The 14,218-nt window shown below is 47.0% G+C and overlaps 2 protein-coding genes across 5 annotated transcripts in view; both read left to right on the top strand.

Moving 5' to 3' along the window:
• The window catches only part of ARIH1 (ariadne RBR E3 ubiquitin protein ligase 1), a 50,166-nt gene extending 44,969 nt beyond the window's left edge, over positions 1-5,197 (top strand). For all 3 annotated transcript variants that reach the window (XM_064389455.1, XM_064389454.1, XM_064389456.1), the window contains 3 exons: positions 425-685; positions 1,125-1,237; positions 4,435-5,197. In XM_064389455.1, the coding sequence (XP_064245525.1) occupies positions 425-685; positions 1,125-1,237; positions 4,435-4,519 (459 nt within the window). In that variant the 3' untranslated portion in view covers positions 4,520-5,197. The remainder of the gene's footprint in view (positions 1-424; positions 686-1,124; positions 1,238-4,434) is intronic.
• Positions 5,198-6,914: 1,717 nt separating this feature from the next.
• BBS4 (Bardet-Biedl syndrome 4) overlaps positions 6,915-14,218 on the top strand; it is a 36,477-nt gene continuing 29,173 nt past the window's right edge. For both annotated transcript variants that reach the window (XR_010347775.1, XM_064389453.1), the window contains exons 1-2: positions 6,915-7,018; positions 8,770-8,821. Coding sequence is in view for 1 of the 2 variants with exons in the window: in XM_064389453.1 (XP_064245523.1) it covers positions 6,995-7,018; positions 8,770-8,821 (76 nt within the window). In the remaining variant the exon portion in view is untranslated. The remainder of the gene's footprint in view (positions 7,019-8,769; positions 8,822-14,218) is intronic.

The raw sequence follows: 14,218 nt of genomic DNA, 5'->3' as shown, positions 1-14,218 counted from the left end.
TATTATCATCCTGAGATTGCCCTCTTAGCACAAGCACAGTAATCAGAATTCCTTATTAGCAAAAAAAAACCCCAACAAAACATCATCTTCTCACTTTTGTCATGACACTGGAAGCATGTGAGTGCTGTACCTCGAGTCGAGAGGCTGAAATACAAAAGTGATGGGGCTTGAGCAGTGTGACTGTTATTGCTCCCAAGGTAGGGAGTGAGGATGTCAGAGCTGTGCTGGGAAGTGCCTGGGGCACTTCCCAGGGTTAGCGGGGCTGCACGGAGCCGTCTGCCCAACATGACAGGAGAGGAGCCTCTTTTGTAAAGGAAGCTCATTCTCTGGATCAGGAAGAGCCTTGTGAAGGGTTTACTTCTCTTGCAGCCATTACTTTGTTTTAACTATCTGTTTTCTTTGTCCCTAATGGGAATTAACACAGCGATCCCGAGCAGCCCTGCAGAGGTACCTGTTCTACTGCAACCGCTACATGAACCACATGCAGAGCCTGCGCTTCGAGCACAAGCTCTACGCTCAGGTGAAGCAGAAGATGGAGGAGATGCAGCAGCACAACATGTCATGGATCGAGGTGCAGTTCCTGAAGAAAGCAGTCGACGTCCTCTGCCAGTGTCGTGCCACACTCATGTACACTTACGTCTTTGCCTTCTACCTCAAAAAGAATAATCAGTCCATTATCTTTGAGGTAAGGGAAAATGGGGTTGTCAGGAATTCAAACTGTAAAACTGAGGAAATAAGATTTAATGCTTGGAGGCCTTTAGTTCTCACTTTTACCCAGTTTAGTCTGGTTTAATATTCTGTTGTGCAGAAGTTAGAGGCTCTCTGGGCACGTGTAGGATCGTGTGGTGGAGGAGCCACAGAATCACAAAGCTATGCCTGCCCTATCCCTGGAAGTGTTCCAGGCCATGTTGAATGGGGCTTGGAGCTACCTGGTCTAGTGGAAGGTGGCCCATGGCAGTGATGGAAGTGGAGGAGTTTCAATGTCCCTTTCCACCCAAAATCAGTCTGGGATTCTATTATATCTAATCCTTTTTTATTTTGGTACTGATTCCAATAGCTCTGAAATAAAAATCTCCCCCTTTTCTTTACCCCCCCTCAAACCCTTTTTTCTTTTGTCTTTACAGAATAACCAAGCAGACTTAGAGAATGCTACAGAGGTGCTTTCTGGGTACCTGGAGCGAGATATATCCCAAGATTCGCTGCAAGACATAAAGCAGAAAGTACAGGATAAGTACAGGTTTGTGTTGGAATGCTCCCTTCTCTCAAAGCAGCCAAAGAGTGCTGCCATGCCCTGGGTCAGGTAGTGACCTGAGCACTTGCCAAGATACAGTTTCTCCAGCGCCACATCCTTGGGAAGCTGTTTGCTCTTGGCTTTGTGCCACCCATTGTGCTCAGCCAGTCCCTGGATATCTGAGAGCAGCAGCGCTGTCCCGAGCCAGCCCCGGATCCTTCTGCTGGAGCCCTCACACAGAGGCTGGCAGTGTGTTTTTGTGTCCCTGCTGGGACCAGCTCTCAAGGGAGGTGACAGCCTGTGGGGAGAGGCTCCCAGCTCTGCCTTCCATCTGCTCTGCAGAGCAGGAGCTGGAAGATCCAACCCCAAAATGGAAAAAATCCTGTGTCCAGAAGCAGTGGCTCCTCAGTACACTGCTGTTCCTGCACAGAAGGAGCATGTGGGAATGGCCAGCCCCAGAACGGGATCCACAGAGTGAGGGCCAAAGAACAAGGAGTGACTTTGTTGTTCCAAGCTGCCAGCTTTGGCCTAGGATGAGCTGCCAGCAGAGAGCAATTGGCTCTTTTAATTGTCTGCTGGGTCCATTTGTGCAAAACGTGGGTGTAGGAAAGCTGTCCCTGAGGAAGAGGGATAGAGCAGCCTGCCCAGCTGGGAAGGGGAGCAGGGGACTGGGGTCCAGGTGACACAGATGCCAGTGCTTTGTTCTGTCCCAGGGGAATAATTTCTGCACAGTGGAAAAGTACAAAGCTGAAAATGCGGATGAGTCACAGGATTAGGGCTTGCATTTCTGAGGCATTTTGCCAAAATCACTGAATTTGTTATGCCTGGCTTAGGGGGAAGAAAATATCCAAAGTAGGGTGAGCTGTAGGACTCAGTGGACTGGGGGGCGTGGCAGGAGCTGTTAAGATTTGGTGGCTCATCCTGCCCAACTTCGGCAGCACAGCTGGGGCTGAACAAGACTTTCCTGACCTTTTTGAAGATGTTTTGTCATTTACTCTTTAAGGCCACCATTAATTCAGTATTTCAGATGAAGCTGCTTGTTTACTTCAGTCCTCTGAACCTTGATGCTTTTGTAGGGGTGAAATTACAAGCTAATATAGCCTGAATTGCTTGGAAACAGTATCCCAAACCTGCCTTCACATTTCTGGGAAGAAAGAATACATCTGTCAAGCCCGTGCAGGTCCCTGATTAACCAGTTCAGTCATGTCTTAACCATGTCCTGCACGGTGCCCTTTGATGCAAGACTGGGAGCAGGATGTCATCGAGGTGGGTTTAAAGAGCTCTGGGAAGCTGCAGGAACTGCTCTCCAGGCTGGTTTAGTTTCAGCTGTTTGGATCTCTTTGCTTGCAAAGACATATCTAGAAAACAGGATTAAGCCCCCCACACCCATCCAGCAGAAAAATAACTGAAGTTTGGAAAGCAGAGACCGCGTGTTTGCCATCACATGCTCCTGAAAATCAATGGGACTTTGTGTACAGGGGGTTCCTCTTGCACCAGCTGACAGCAGTGAGGGGAGCCACAGCTGCTCTGATGGATAAATCAGTCACTCTGATAAGGTCCTGAGCAGTAGGTGAGGAATTCCTGCCAGGTGTTAGTATGTGCTGTGGTCAGGGATAGCTTCCCACTGAGAGGTTTCTCCTGAGGGGTCTCTGACCACTGCCAAGCAAGGGTTCCCAGCAGCCAGAGCCTCTCAGGTGCTTATTTAGGGTTTGCTCTTGGAGCCTGAATTTGTTCAGTGTTTCTGTGCTTTTTGTCTTCTAACACACCTAAAATGACATCCTTTGCTGTGTTCTGTGAGGTCCCTTTTCCTCAGGATCGGTGATCCTGGGAGGGCTCTTGGATCAGATTTATGTGCAGCATTTTTCAGTCAGTGTAGGTGGGAATGCTCCCTGGGTGTAGTGTCCCTCTGAGAGCCACATGTTGGGATGTGAGGTGAAACCTGCTCTCCAGCCAGACCAGTAACCCTTTGGACTGCTTCCATCTCCACTGGGAAATAAAACTGTGTCAGTGCTCCTGAGGTTTGGGTTGGAAGAGATCTTAAAGTAAATGCTCTTCCACCTCTGCCATGGGCAGGGACACTTTCCACTAGACCAGGTGGCCACATCCCACCTGGCCTTGAGCACCTCCAGCTAGGTTTTCCCAGCTAACACGTGAGTTTTTGTTGTCCTGATGGGGCTTAGAGCAGGCACCAGCCCATGTCTGAGGAGAGCTCATCCCATTCCATGTGTCTCCACTAACCTGTGCTCAGACTTCTTCAAACCACAGCTGCTGCTTCCTCCTCTTCCAGTTATTCCTGAAGGTTTCTCAGCTGTAGAGGCTCTGGGGATACTTTTGCCTGAAAAACTCTGAATTTGCACACTGGTTTTCCAGCCAGGGACCTGGAGCTGAGTGACTGGAGCAACCAAAGTCTTAATTAGTGCGGTTAATAGGCTTGTAAATACAAACTCCCTTCTCAGGGGACCAACTCTTTTGGAAGTGTCTCGGTTTGGAAAGACAGGTGCCTGCTAAGGAAGGCAGGAGCCTCCCCTGAAATGAAGAATGTAAACAACCCCCCCCGAATTGCTATAAATTTTAAAATAAGGGGCTCTCAGGCAAAAAATATGGGAGCAGGAATAACAGTTCTTTAATAGGGAAGAAAATAAAAAGATAAAACAAACAAGACAGTAAACCAAAACAACACTAACAGAGTCAGAACACAACCTGACCATCCTGATCAGATGGTAAGAATCCAATTGGAATTGTGGCTGCAGTCCTCCTGGAGTGTCAGGTGTGGTTCTGCTGGGGCAGGGATCCTGTAGAAGGGTGTAGTCTTCCTCTGAAGATGCAGTGGAGGAGGCAGCTGCTGTTCCTCTGGGAATCCAGTGGAGAAGCTGTGCTGGTGTTCCAGAACTCCAGATTCTATCCAGGCAGGAATGCTGGGCTCCTCCTCTGGGCTCACATCTCCCAGTGGATGCTGCAGTTCTTATCAGCCATGCAGGGACATTCCACAGCCTGGTATCAGCAGATGTGTCCCCCAGGAAGGATTGGGTGTGGAAGAGATAAGGAAAACTGCCCCCTGAACAGGAGACAGCTGCCATCCAGATGGCAAAGAGAACCCATTTTACCTTGTAGTGTGGGACAGGAAGTGAGGTTTGGATAACTGGGTGCCAGGGATGCTCCATGATTCCTGACGTGCCTTTTCCGTGCTGTCCCTGTCCCTGCAGATACTGCGAGAGCCGGCGGAGGGTTTTGTTGCAGCACGTGCATGAAGGCTACGAGAAGGACCTGTGGGAGTACATCGAGGACTGAGCCCGGCCCCGCAGCAATGAACTCTGAACCCTTTCCCATCCTAGAGTGCTCATGCAATTCCAATAAAACCCACCCAGGGCGCTGCTCCGCCTCTTACACCGCTGGTCTGTAGTACCGGGATTCTGTTTTGTTAACAGAAAAATTAAGTAAATTATATTGTAATAAAAAAAAAGGTAGATAAACCATTGTACAACAGTATTCTAGGCGGCCAAGAGTGTGACAGACGCACTAAAAACCCTCCAACTTTAACTTGTAACGTAGCTTCATCCTCCAAGCCGACTCCTTTTTCTTTTCTCTCTTTCTTTTCCTGTGTGTAGTACAGATGAAACTTAAACCAGTTTCTTGACACTGCTTTTCATGTCCAAACCAGCCATTTTGATGGACTTTGGTAAGGGGGGTGGCTCTCCCGCTCCCCTCCTCCTCTCTGCCACCCAAATACATGGATGAATGTGGATTGGCTCATTGTAAAGAGGATTTTTGGGGAGGGAAGGAGGGGGGGGTACACAGCAAGGAAAAAAAAAAACCCAACCTTTGTATATGACTTTTAAAACAAAAAGAGGACAACACAGTATTTTTCAAAGTTGTATATAGCGCATATGCATGGACAAAGAGCAAGCGTGGCACGTGTTTGCATAATGTTTAATTACAAAAAAATATTTATTCTTTAAAAATCTTCAAGATTATGTCTATTTGCTGTGCATTTTCTTTCAGTTTGATTCTTTTGTTTGGTTTTGGTTTTTTTTTCCCTGGGCTGGGGTGGGGGAAGCGTGTGCTGGTGTAGTGAATATATCTATATATATATATATTTTTTATTTTTGTTTTCTTTTTGGAAGGCTTTTTCCAGAGCAGTTGGGTTTCTCCTCTTCCTGCAGTTCCTTTCTGTCCAGGGCCTCCCCCAGGTCTGTGTGTGTATCCATTGCTGGCGACGGACGCGGCCCCTCGCAGCCCCTGGAGCTCTGGTTCAGGATGCCTTGCCTTTTTCTTGGTTTATTTTTGGCCCCAGATCTTTACCTGCCCAAATCCAGCTCTCTGTTCCCACTGGTGCACGCAGGACACGTGCTGTGATCCCAGAGGAGGCGTGTGAGTGTGCGTGTGTGTGTGTTTGTGTGTGCTTAGAGGTTTGTCTTGGATCCCGAGGCAGGACAAGGAGGGGTGCTTTGCTCCACTTCTCCAAAGACTTCCTGCGAGATTTCGGCTGTGGATCTCCTCTCCCTCCACCTTTCATCTGTCAAATGGACCCTTTCTTGCTGTTTTAATTTTCACTTCATTATAACGAGTCGTAACATTGAAAAGGAAAGCTGATGGAATTGTCTTTGTGTTTGTTTTGGGCTCAATCACTGGGCGTCCTGTCCTGGCAACTATTTAACACTCCATCTAGTGCAGTAGAAGCTGAAATCAGCGGAGTATTTTTCAATTAAAAGGGGAAAGAACTAATGAGTTTAGCTACTGAGTCCATTTTTATGATTTCTGTAACAAGAGCTATGTTAAAGTAAACAACTGGTGGTGGTTTTATTAAATTTACTCCTGTATAGGAATTCCTTCTGTGGTATTTTTCGCCAGGCAAGTGTCCTCCGAGCCTCCTGCCGCTCTGCCAGCTTCCAGGGGATGGAAGTTGTTCAGGGATCCGATAAAAAGGCAGATCCCAGGCAGGGCTGTAACACGGGATGCTGTTTGCAGCTGGCAGCGGGCTCAGTTCTGCTCCCTCACTGCTCCTACCGACATTCCACGGATGTGGTTTTGTCCCTTTTTTCGCCCTGGAGCTCAAACCTGAGGGAGCGCAGCGCTTCCCCTGCGCTGCTCCCGCTGCTGCCTGAGGGGTGGGATGGCCCACGCCCGCATCCATCCCTGCCATTCCCGCTGGGAATGCTCCGTCCGTGCGGTGAAACGCTCGGCAGCTGGGCTGGGCAGGTGCAAGCACAGAGGTTGGGCTTTCACCCGTGTTCCCCAAAGGAACACGCCGAGGGTGTGGGCGCTCCACTCCAGGGCAACCGCGCTCTGTGGCGTCCTCAGCCCCACGGCTGCCGGCAAACCTAAAGGCAGTGACAGAGCCCCGTTCTGTGGGAAAACCTGTGCGCTTCCTCTCCTCCGGGCTTCAGGCGCTCGCAGGTGAATTACCATCCCCACAGACACTGTAGGAATATAAAGGAAAACAAACAAAATCCGCCATCCCAACCTCCCTCCCTGCTGCTGCTGAGGGGCGGGGAGGGAGCGCGGCCGCTCAGCGCTTCCTGGGCTATCCCTCCTCACTGGCGGCCTCACTTCCCTCTACACCGCGGAGTTCCCAATAAAGCCTTCCAAAAGCCTGACATTTTATTATTTCTGTGGTTTTTCGGGTGCTTTTCAGGTTAAACGGGGGCCGAGATTTGAGGGGGGGGGCGGAGTCCTCCCGCCACCAGCTTCCCGCCGTGCCCCGCGCGCCATGGCCGCGCCGGAAGTGGCGCGCGGTCGCCATGGCAACCCCGGCCCGCCGCGGCCATGGCGGAGCCGCAGGACGCCACGGTGAGGGGAGAGGGGAGAGAGGAGCCCGGGCTGAGGGGAGCGAGAGGGACCGGAGGGGCGGGGGACGGCAGGGGAGGCGAAGAGAAGTGAGGGGCGGCGGTGGGAGCGAGAACTTCTTCTGAAGAGCGAGTTTTTGATCTGCACGCTTGGTGTGGAAAACGTGAGGGAAATTCAGCCGGTGCTGAAGTAATCAACATTAATTATCGATTATTAGGAACAGGGGAAGAGTAATGGAGGTGGGGAAGGGGCTGCAGCACAAAGAGCGGCTGAGGAAGTTGGGGTGTGCAGCCTGGAGTAAAGGAGGCTCGGAGAGAGCCCAGAGCCCTGCCAGGGCCTGAAGGGATGGGATGGATGGGACTGGGGACAAGGGATGGAGGGACAGGACACAGGAATGGTTTCCACTGCCAGAGGGCAGGGATGGATGGGATAGTGAGGAGGAATTCCTGGCTGTGAGGGTGGGCAGGCCCTGGCACAGCTGTGGCTGCCCCTGGATCCCTGGCAGTGCCCAAGGCCAGGCTGGATGGAGCTTGGAGCACCTGGGACAGTGGGAGGTGTCCCTGCCGTGGCAGGGGGCTGAACAAAATGATCTTTAAGATCCTTCCAACCCAAGCTCTTCCATAATTCCTTAGTTTTTTGGGGTGGTTGCTGTGGAGCCCTGCAGGGATCAGTGCCAGGCCTGGGTTGTTCGATGTACTTAAAAATTATCTGGACAAAAAGACAGGTAGAAAGTTACTCAGGTGAGGAGGAAATAGGAGAAACTTCAGGAAAGTCTTCACAGAGTGAGAGGACACAGGATGATGGGTGTGCAGATTAAAAAAAATTGAAATATGTAAACCAGTGAGGTGTTGTGCTGGTTATTCCTGCTGAGGATGGAATGCTCAGAGTTGGGTGAATCCATGAAAATAGCAGCTTAGTTTTTCACAATAGGAATCAGAACAGTCAATAAAATTTTAGAAACTGTTAAGAAACAAAAAAGTAAACAGAAAAAAAAAAACAGCCTTTCTTGGGTTATTTTTCATGTCTCAGCCTCTCTGATCTGCCCCATATCCAGTAAAAAAAAAAAAAAGATGCAACTAGAAAATGTTCCCAAAACATTGCAAGGAGCAAAGATTGTCTGAATCTCTGATTTTAAAAATTATTTATTAAGGAGCGGGGAGGTGACACAGGTGTATAAAATGCTGTGTTGTGTCTTCCCAAAAAGCAGAGTGAAAAATAAAAATACTTTATCCTGTATAGACCCTTTATCTTCCATGAAGGCTTGCTGGTTGATGCAAAGGAAGAAAATCCTATAAAATGGATGTATTTTCTGGGCAGTGTTTGCTGGGGGAGGTTCCCTGCCCTCCATGTGTTGGGACATCCCTGTGCTCACACCCTGCACACTCAGACATTCCCTGGGAGCAGCTTTGCCCTAATTAACTTCATAAATGTTTCATGAGACATGGTTTTGACTTATTTTCTGTGTGATCTCTAATTAGGTGCTTGAATGCTCCAGTATTGTTTTTTTGCAGGGTAAAGATCCCTTCCCAGGATGAGAAGTGACCCCACAGCAGGGGTGTGCTGCACCATGAGGGCGTTGATTTAATCAGAAATCTCTGCCTTGCTTGGCAGGGCAGAGTTTGTCCAGCAGCAATGCTGCTATTTTTGTGCCCTCCTTTGGGATTTGCCAGTTGTCCTTTCTGATTATTTTCTGGAACAGAGCTTCAAGAAACCTTGCCTGGTCTATTTACTACTCCTGGTTTCTGTCTTTTCAGGTTTCTTCATCGCCAGCGGCTACAGAACCTACAAAACCCCGTCCTAAAAAAGGTTTGTTTGAAGATCTGATTGTGTTTCTTGGGCAGGTTGGTTTTAAGGTTTTTTTCTGTAGTGTTTGCAGCTGTCTAGGAGGAAATAAATGTCCTCTGGGAGAAGAGGAGACTGTCTAGACTGTAATTTGCTGAGTACCAGTATTTTTCCAGGGTCTCTGTGAGCTCAGTGCTGTTCCTGGCTGATTTACCATAACCACAGCCTGTGTCATGTTTGCTTATAATCTGTGAGACTGTTTATCTTATTGTGTACTTACTTATGGGGCTGTTAATGAGTTTGATACTCATTTATCCTCTCAAATAATAACGGGTTTGTTTTGGGTTCTTCAGAATGGTGTCTTGCTCTGGAAATAATCTTGGGAAGCAAACATTCTGTCTTGTGGGGGTTTTTTACGTCACATATTCCAATATTTGAAGTGAAAGTGATATCAAATCAGGCAGGTTGTGAGTTTAATTATAGTTTATTTGCCTTTGTTTGTTTCTTTTTAATAATGAAAATGTGTTAATTCACTCAGTGCAAATTGTTGGTTTGAAATCTGAACTGGAACAGGTACAATTTCTGTTGTTGGTTTGACCAAATCCTGCTGTTTTTTGAGGAATCTGGTAAATTCTAAACAGCTTTCCCTCATTCTTGAGGCGGGACTTGGCCTGACACACAGTGAGTGTTCTCTTCTCTGTGGCACTCCCCTTACAGCACAATGTGGTCACTGCAGAGCCCCAGTGCCAGAAGCAGTCCTCCTTTTCCCTTGCCTTTGCATTCAGGGAACCTCAGCTGGTGAGCACAGCCCCTTGGCCATTTTCTGCCCTGATGTGCCTGCCAGAGTATTCCTTGGGATGCAGCCTGCCTTGGGATAATGCTGCCAGTAAGAAGGAGTTTGACTGGCAGCTGGGCACTGCAATGACATTCTGCCTAACTGGGTTCTTTGTCCTGCAGGCCTTGGGAAGCTGGAAAAACCACTTTGCTTTTGGGGAGCTCAGGTCAGCCTCACATAGTCCCAATTCCTGGTAGGAATTCCAGCCCTTGAGCAGAGTGTGGCTGTCCTGGAGATGGGGCTTGGCTCAGCACGAGCCCAGGCCTCTTTGGGAACATTGCTACTGCTTCAGGCCTGCATGGAAGTAAAAATAACTCCCAAATTTACTTTTATCTTGACCCTCAACTCTTTCAGAGCAAGGATTGCTCTAAAATTACTCTAAATTGGTTACTTTGAGGCAATTAGTCTGACTTCCATGGAGGCACTGATGGGCTCCCTGGTGAGCTATTTCATCTCTATCCTTTCCTGTAAAGGTTATGACTCCCATCTCATCCTCCAGAACCCCCACCCTGCTCTGCCTCCTTGTGCAAGTCCCGTTTATTTGTGGCTCTGGATCTCCCTTTTATACTGACACAACCCTTGGCTCCAAGTAAACTATGATGATTTTTGAAAAATCCTCTAGCCCATGACTTTTGTAATTCACTTTTCTGTCCTTTAAGGTAAATCGAGGCATCTCCAGGCCTGGCACACCTCGGGTTGTTCTGACTGAAATGCCTTCAAAGCCTTTGGGCTTTGCCATTTAATATTTGACTTCAGTGCAGCTGGGAAAGCTGATTTGAGCTGCCTGGTCGTTAATCTCTGGGAAATGAGGGCAGCAAAAAGATTTGTACTTGGAGTGATGTAACAGTGTCCTCTGTGTGTGGGTGGGGGACTGGGGGCATGAAAAAGAGGAGGAGGGAGAACGAAGGGATGTTGGATATTTTTTTGTGGAATTTGGCAGGAAAGAGCAGCATCTATTTCCCATGACAGCTGCGTTTTTTAAATAGAATATTTGTAGAACATCTTAATTAAATATCTCATCCTATTTTAGTTTGGCTGAGGAGAATTACGATGAACTTTAGGAGCCAGGCTACATCAGTGCTGTTTGAACAGAAGAATGCTGCTAAACTTATTTTAAACTGGCATTTTAAACATTGAATGGCCACTTTCTGTTGCAACAAATTGCCTTTTTATATTTGCATTGTGTTTTCGAGCAGGATAAAGCTTCAGTGTCAGTGTTTTCTCTGGCAAGAGAGATCCTGAACTCAACGTTAGCACAAACAGGTCTGTGAAATGCAGAGACCATATGAACAGTTTGGTGTGGGTAAAATTTGTACCCAAATGGAGCAATAATGGATGAAGTGGTTGCACACAGGTGTAGCAGAGTGGGATCAAGTCATTGCTGAGGCCCTGTGTTAACCATCACAGTGCTGCATTCAGCCTGTTTGGGTTGTCAGGGTTTGTGCTGGGCAGGAGTGAGGCATTAAATGTGTGTTTCTGAGAATGGAGTCTCAAATTTGCCAAAAATCATTGGAATGACAAAATACACACGTGAGATTTCTAGCTTTAGCCAGAAGGCCACATTTTCAGTGATGCAGGTCTGATATATTGAACCTGAACTGAGTTGTTTCCCCTCACTGTTCTTGCTTTCCTCCCATGATCCTCCCTGTGATCCAAGAAAAGGTGGAACCTACAACTAATGTTCAGCAAGTGGGTTGTTGGCTCTTGGAAGGATAACGTTGAGTTTGGAGGTGGAATTTGCTCGTGAAGTATCTGATCCATCATGTGGCTGCTGGGCTGCCAAAGCCTGAAAGTTGGGATTTGGGAGCCTGGCTTGTGGGCAGGCCAGCCCTGAGGGAAGAGGATGAGTGTTCAGCAAGGTTCTGCAGCAGATGGTGTTGGTGGAATCAGGTTTGAAATCCCTCCATGCAATGATCTGAATCAATGGCATGGGTGGAGGTGACTCCCTCCAAGTATCTTGTGGCCACCCTTGGTGACAATTGTCCCTCAGCAGCTGACACAGGAGTAGCATTCATTATTTTGTCCTTTATCCCCTGTTGGGAGAGCTGCTCCCAAAATCAGTTCCCTTTGTTGCTCCATCCATAGCTCTCCCTCTGCTGATCCCCAAGCAACTGAGGGTGGAATAAATAAAGTCAAACTCTGTTCCTTGAAGTGATAAGGAGTTAGTGTCAGTCTGCTGAAGTGGGGTTTTAATCTCTCTCCTGCATTCTAAATTAATCAGATATTTTCCTAAATGCTTTACTGGTTTGCAATTGAGATAGGCTGTCTCCCATCTTCTCACTTTCTTTTCCCATGCAGGCAAATAAAATAATTTTATAGGATCTGATAGTACTGGAGTGGAGAAGTGCTTTTATCAGCTTGTATTGTTGGTTTTATGGAACATAACTCAAATTTATTTCCCTTTATTGTGAAAAAAATGTTTCGAAAGTAAGTTCTGAGCTCGTGTTTGTCTAATAACAGTTCAGAGGTTAATGGGACAATTTGAAATGCATTTGGATTTCTACATGAATATGAGACCTCAGACTTTCTGAGATGCACTGATGGTGTTTTAATGACAAGGTAGAATCCTAAATATGTACACAGTATAATAAACTCACTGAAGCAAAATTGATTTTGCTTGAATCACTGGGAAGAACTTGTCCTAAAAATCCATTAATCTGTCAAGAATGAGAATTCTGAATTGTCATCAACCACCTCTACACTTACCACAGGAAGGGTCAGGTAAATAATTTTCAAAATGAAAACCCTGCAAAACTATTAGCAGACATCAAGTGTTCTCCCTGGCCTGGGCATTGGGGTATTTTTTGGGTGCTTTGTAGGAATGTTTTTTCTAGGGTTTGAAGGAAGGATTTATCTGTGACCTTTGGCAAAATGCTCTGGCTTTTGTTGCTTTCCATTTATCAACCACAAGCTTGGCCTAATATCCAGTGACAGGTTTTGGATGCTGCAGGCTTTTGGTTAACAAAACATTTGGAGACATGAAAGTATCATATAAATGGATATATTACAGTGCACTGCTTGGCCTGTTGGGTGGTGGCTCTGGTTAGGAAGTGCCAATAAACAATCTCCAAATGTGGCTCTTAGTAATGCTAATAAATATTAATGCAATAAATAATAATAAATAATGCTCAGATTATGCAGAAATAAATAAGTGGTTTTTGATGAGCTGTCCTGTCTCTCTCTGGGTGGCACTTGCTTGCCAGATGAACCAGTGGGGATCCCTCCTGCTCCTGCAGATGTTTTAAGGGGTTCTGTGAGTGTTTAATGTATTTAATCTGAAGAGCAGGAACTCTTTACCCCGTGGAGTCGATTCCGTGCACTTGCAGTGCTGATCATTTCTGAATTTCTGATACAGTTTCTTAAATCAATATAAATCCATTCTTTGAGCTGGCTTCAAAGCTGCCTTTGAACTTGTAAGAGTGAAGCTGCCTGAGAAATCCAGATAAAAACAACCCCCTTGAGTTAAATTAATTAATACTTCTAAGTGTGTCAGAAAGAAAAGGCCTTAGTGGGAATGTCGTGGTCGGAGGGAGCCAATCCAGCCCTTATCTCTCCATACCCATTCGCTTCCATTTGGCCACATGCAAGCCAAGATCTTTTAGTCCATTTGAACCCCCAACCTTGTGGGAAGAAATTGGTTCCTAAATAAGCTAGATTAGTTGGTAATTACATCATTGTTTTATGTAAGAGACTTGGGTATTTCCATCTCGCCGATAAGTGGGGAGCAGCGAGTGCTGTGTGTGATGCTCAGGATCTGATGCAGCTGCTGGTTTTGAGTAGTGAGATTAAAAAATGGATTATCATTTCTGGGTAATTAAATTCTATAATATCCTTCACTTCATCCTCTTCTTCCCAGAATAACAGCCCAGTAATCCCTGCACTGCAAAGAACTGGTAATATTTAAATTGGGATGTGCTAGCACAGCTCTGCCCTCTTGTGTGTGTACATTAATATCTGTGCTGACAGGAGCAGGGAATCCTTTGCAGACAGCACAACAGGGAACATTTTAGTGCCAGTTATTAAAACAGGTACATTCATTTTTTGAAGCTTCTTTGAAAGTCCTTGGTGCCAGGCAAGTTTCTTTTGATTCTAAAGCCTTCAGCCGCAGTTTGTTGGCGTGCTGCATACAGATAAAATAGCATCTCCTGCTGGGAATTTAAAAATAATTCTGTAAAAATAGCAAGTGACAAATTTAGGAAGGGTGGGATTCATCTCTCTGCATTGAGACATCTCTGATGCAGAGCAAGTCTCAGCAAGATCACTCGTGCTCCATGTTTAGCCAGTGGAAAGGGCATCCGTGCCATTCCCTGACCTCTCCCAGCCACCTGTGCTGGGATGAATCCCTTCCTGAGGATGCCTGTTCCTCTCCTTTACCTTGGAGACAAGGCAAGTCATCATATCTTCATTTTCAGACACTTGAAGGAGATGCAGCTCACTCAAGAGTCAGAATTCCCGATGTCTGTGCAGCTGGAATGTGAGCATTTGAGCCTTTGGTGACAGAATCACCTGTTACATTTAGCCCAGCTCTCCAGCAGCATCTGTGGCACAGGAATGACAGGACATGTTGAGCAAGGAGCAGCTCACTG

This window comes from Passer domesticus, chromosome 14 (assembly GCF_036417665.1).
Source record: "Passer domesticus isolate bPasDom1 chromosome 14, bPasDom1.hap1, whole genome shotgun sequence".
NCBI classification, from domain to species: Eukaryota; Metazoa; Chordata; class Aves; order Passeriformes; family Passeridae; genus Passer; species Passer domesticus.
Note: the sequence above shows the minus strand (reverse complement) of the source record. Positions and strands in the feature narration are given on the sequence as shown.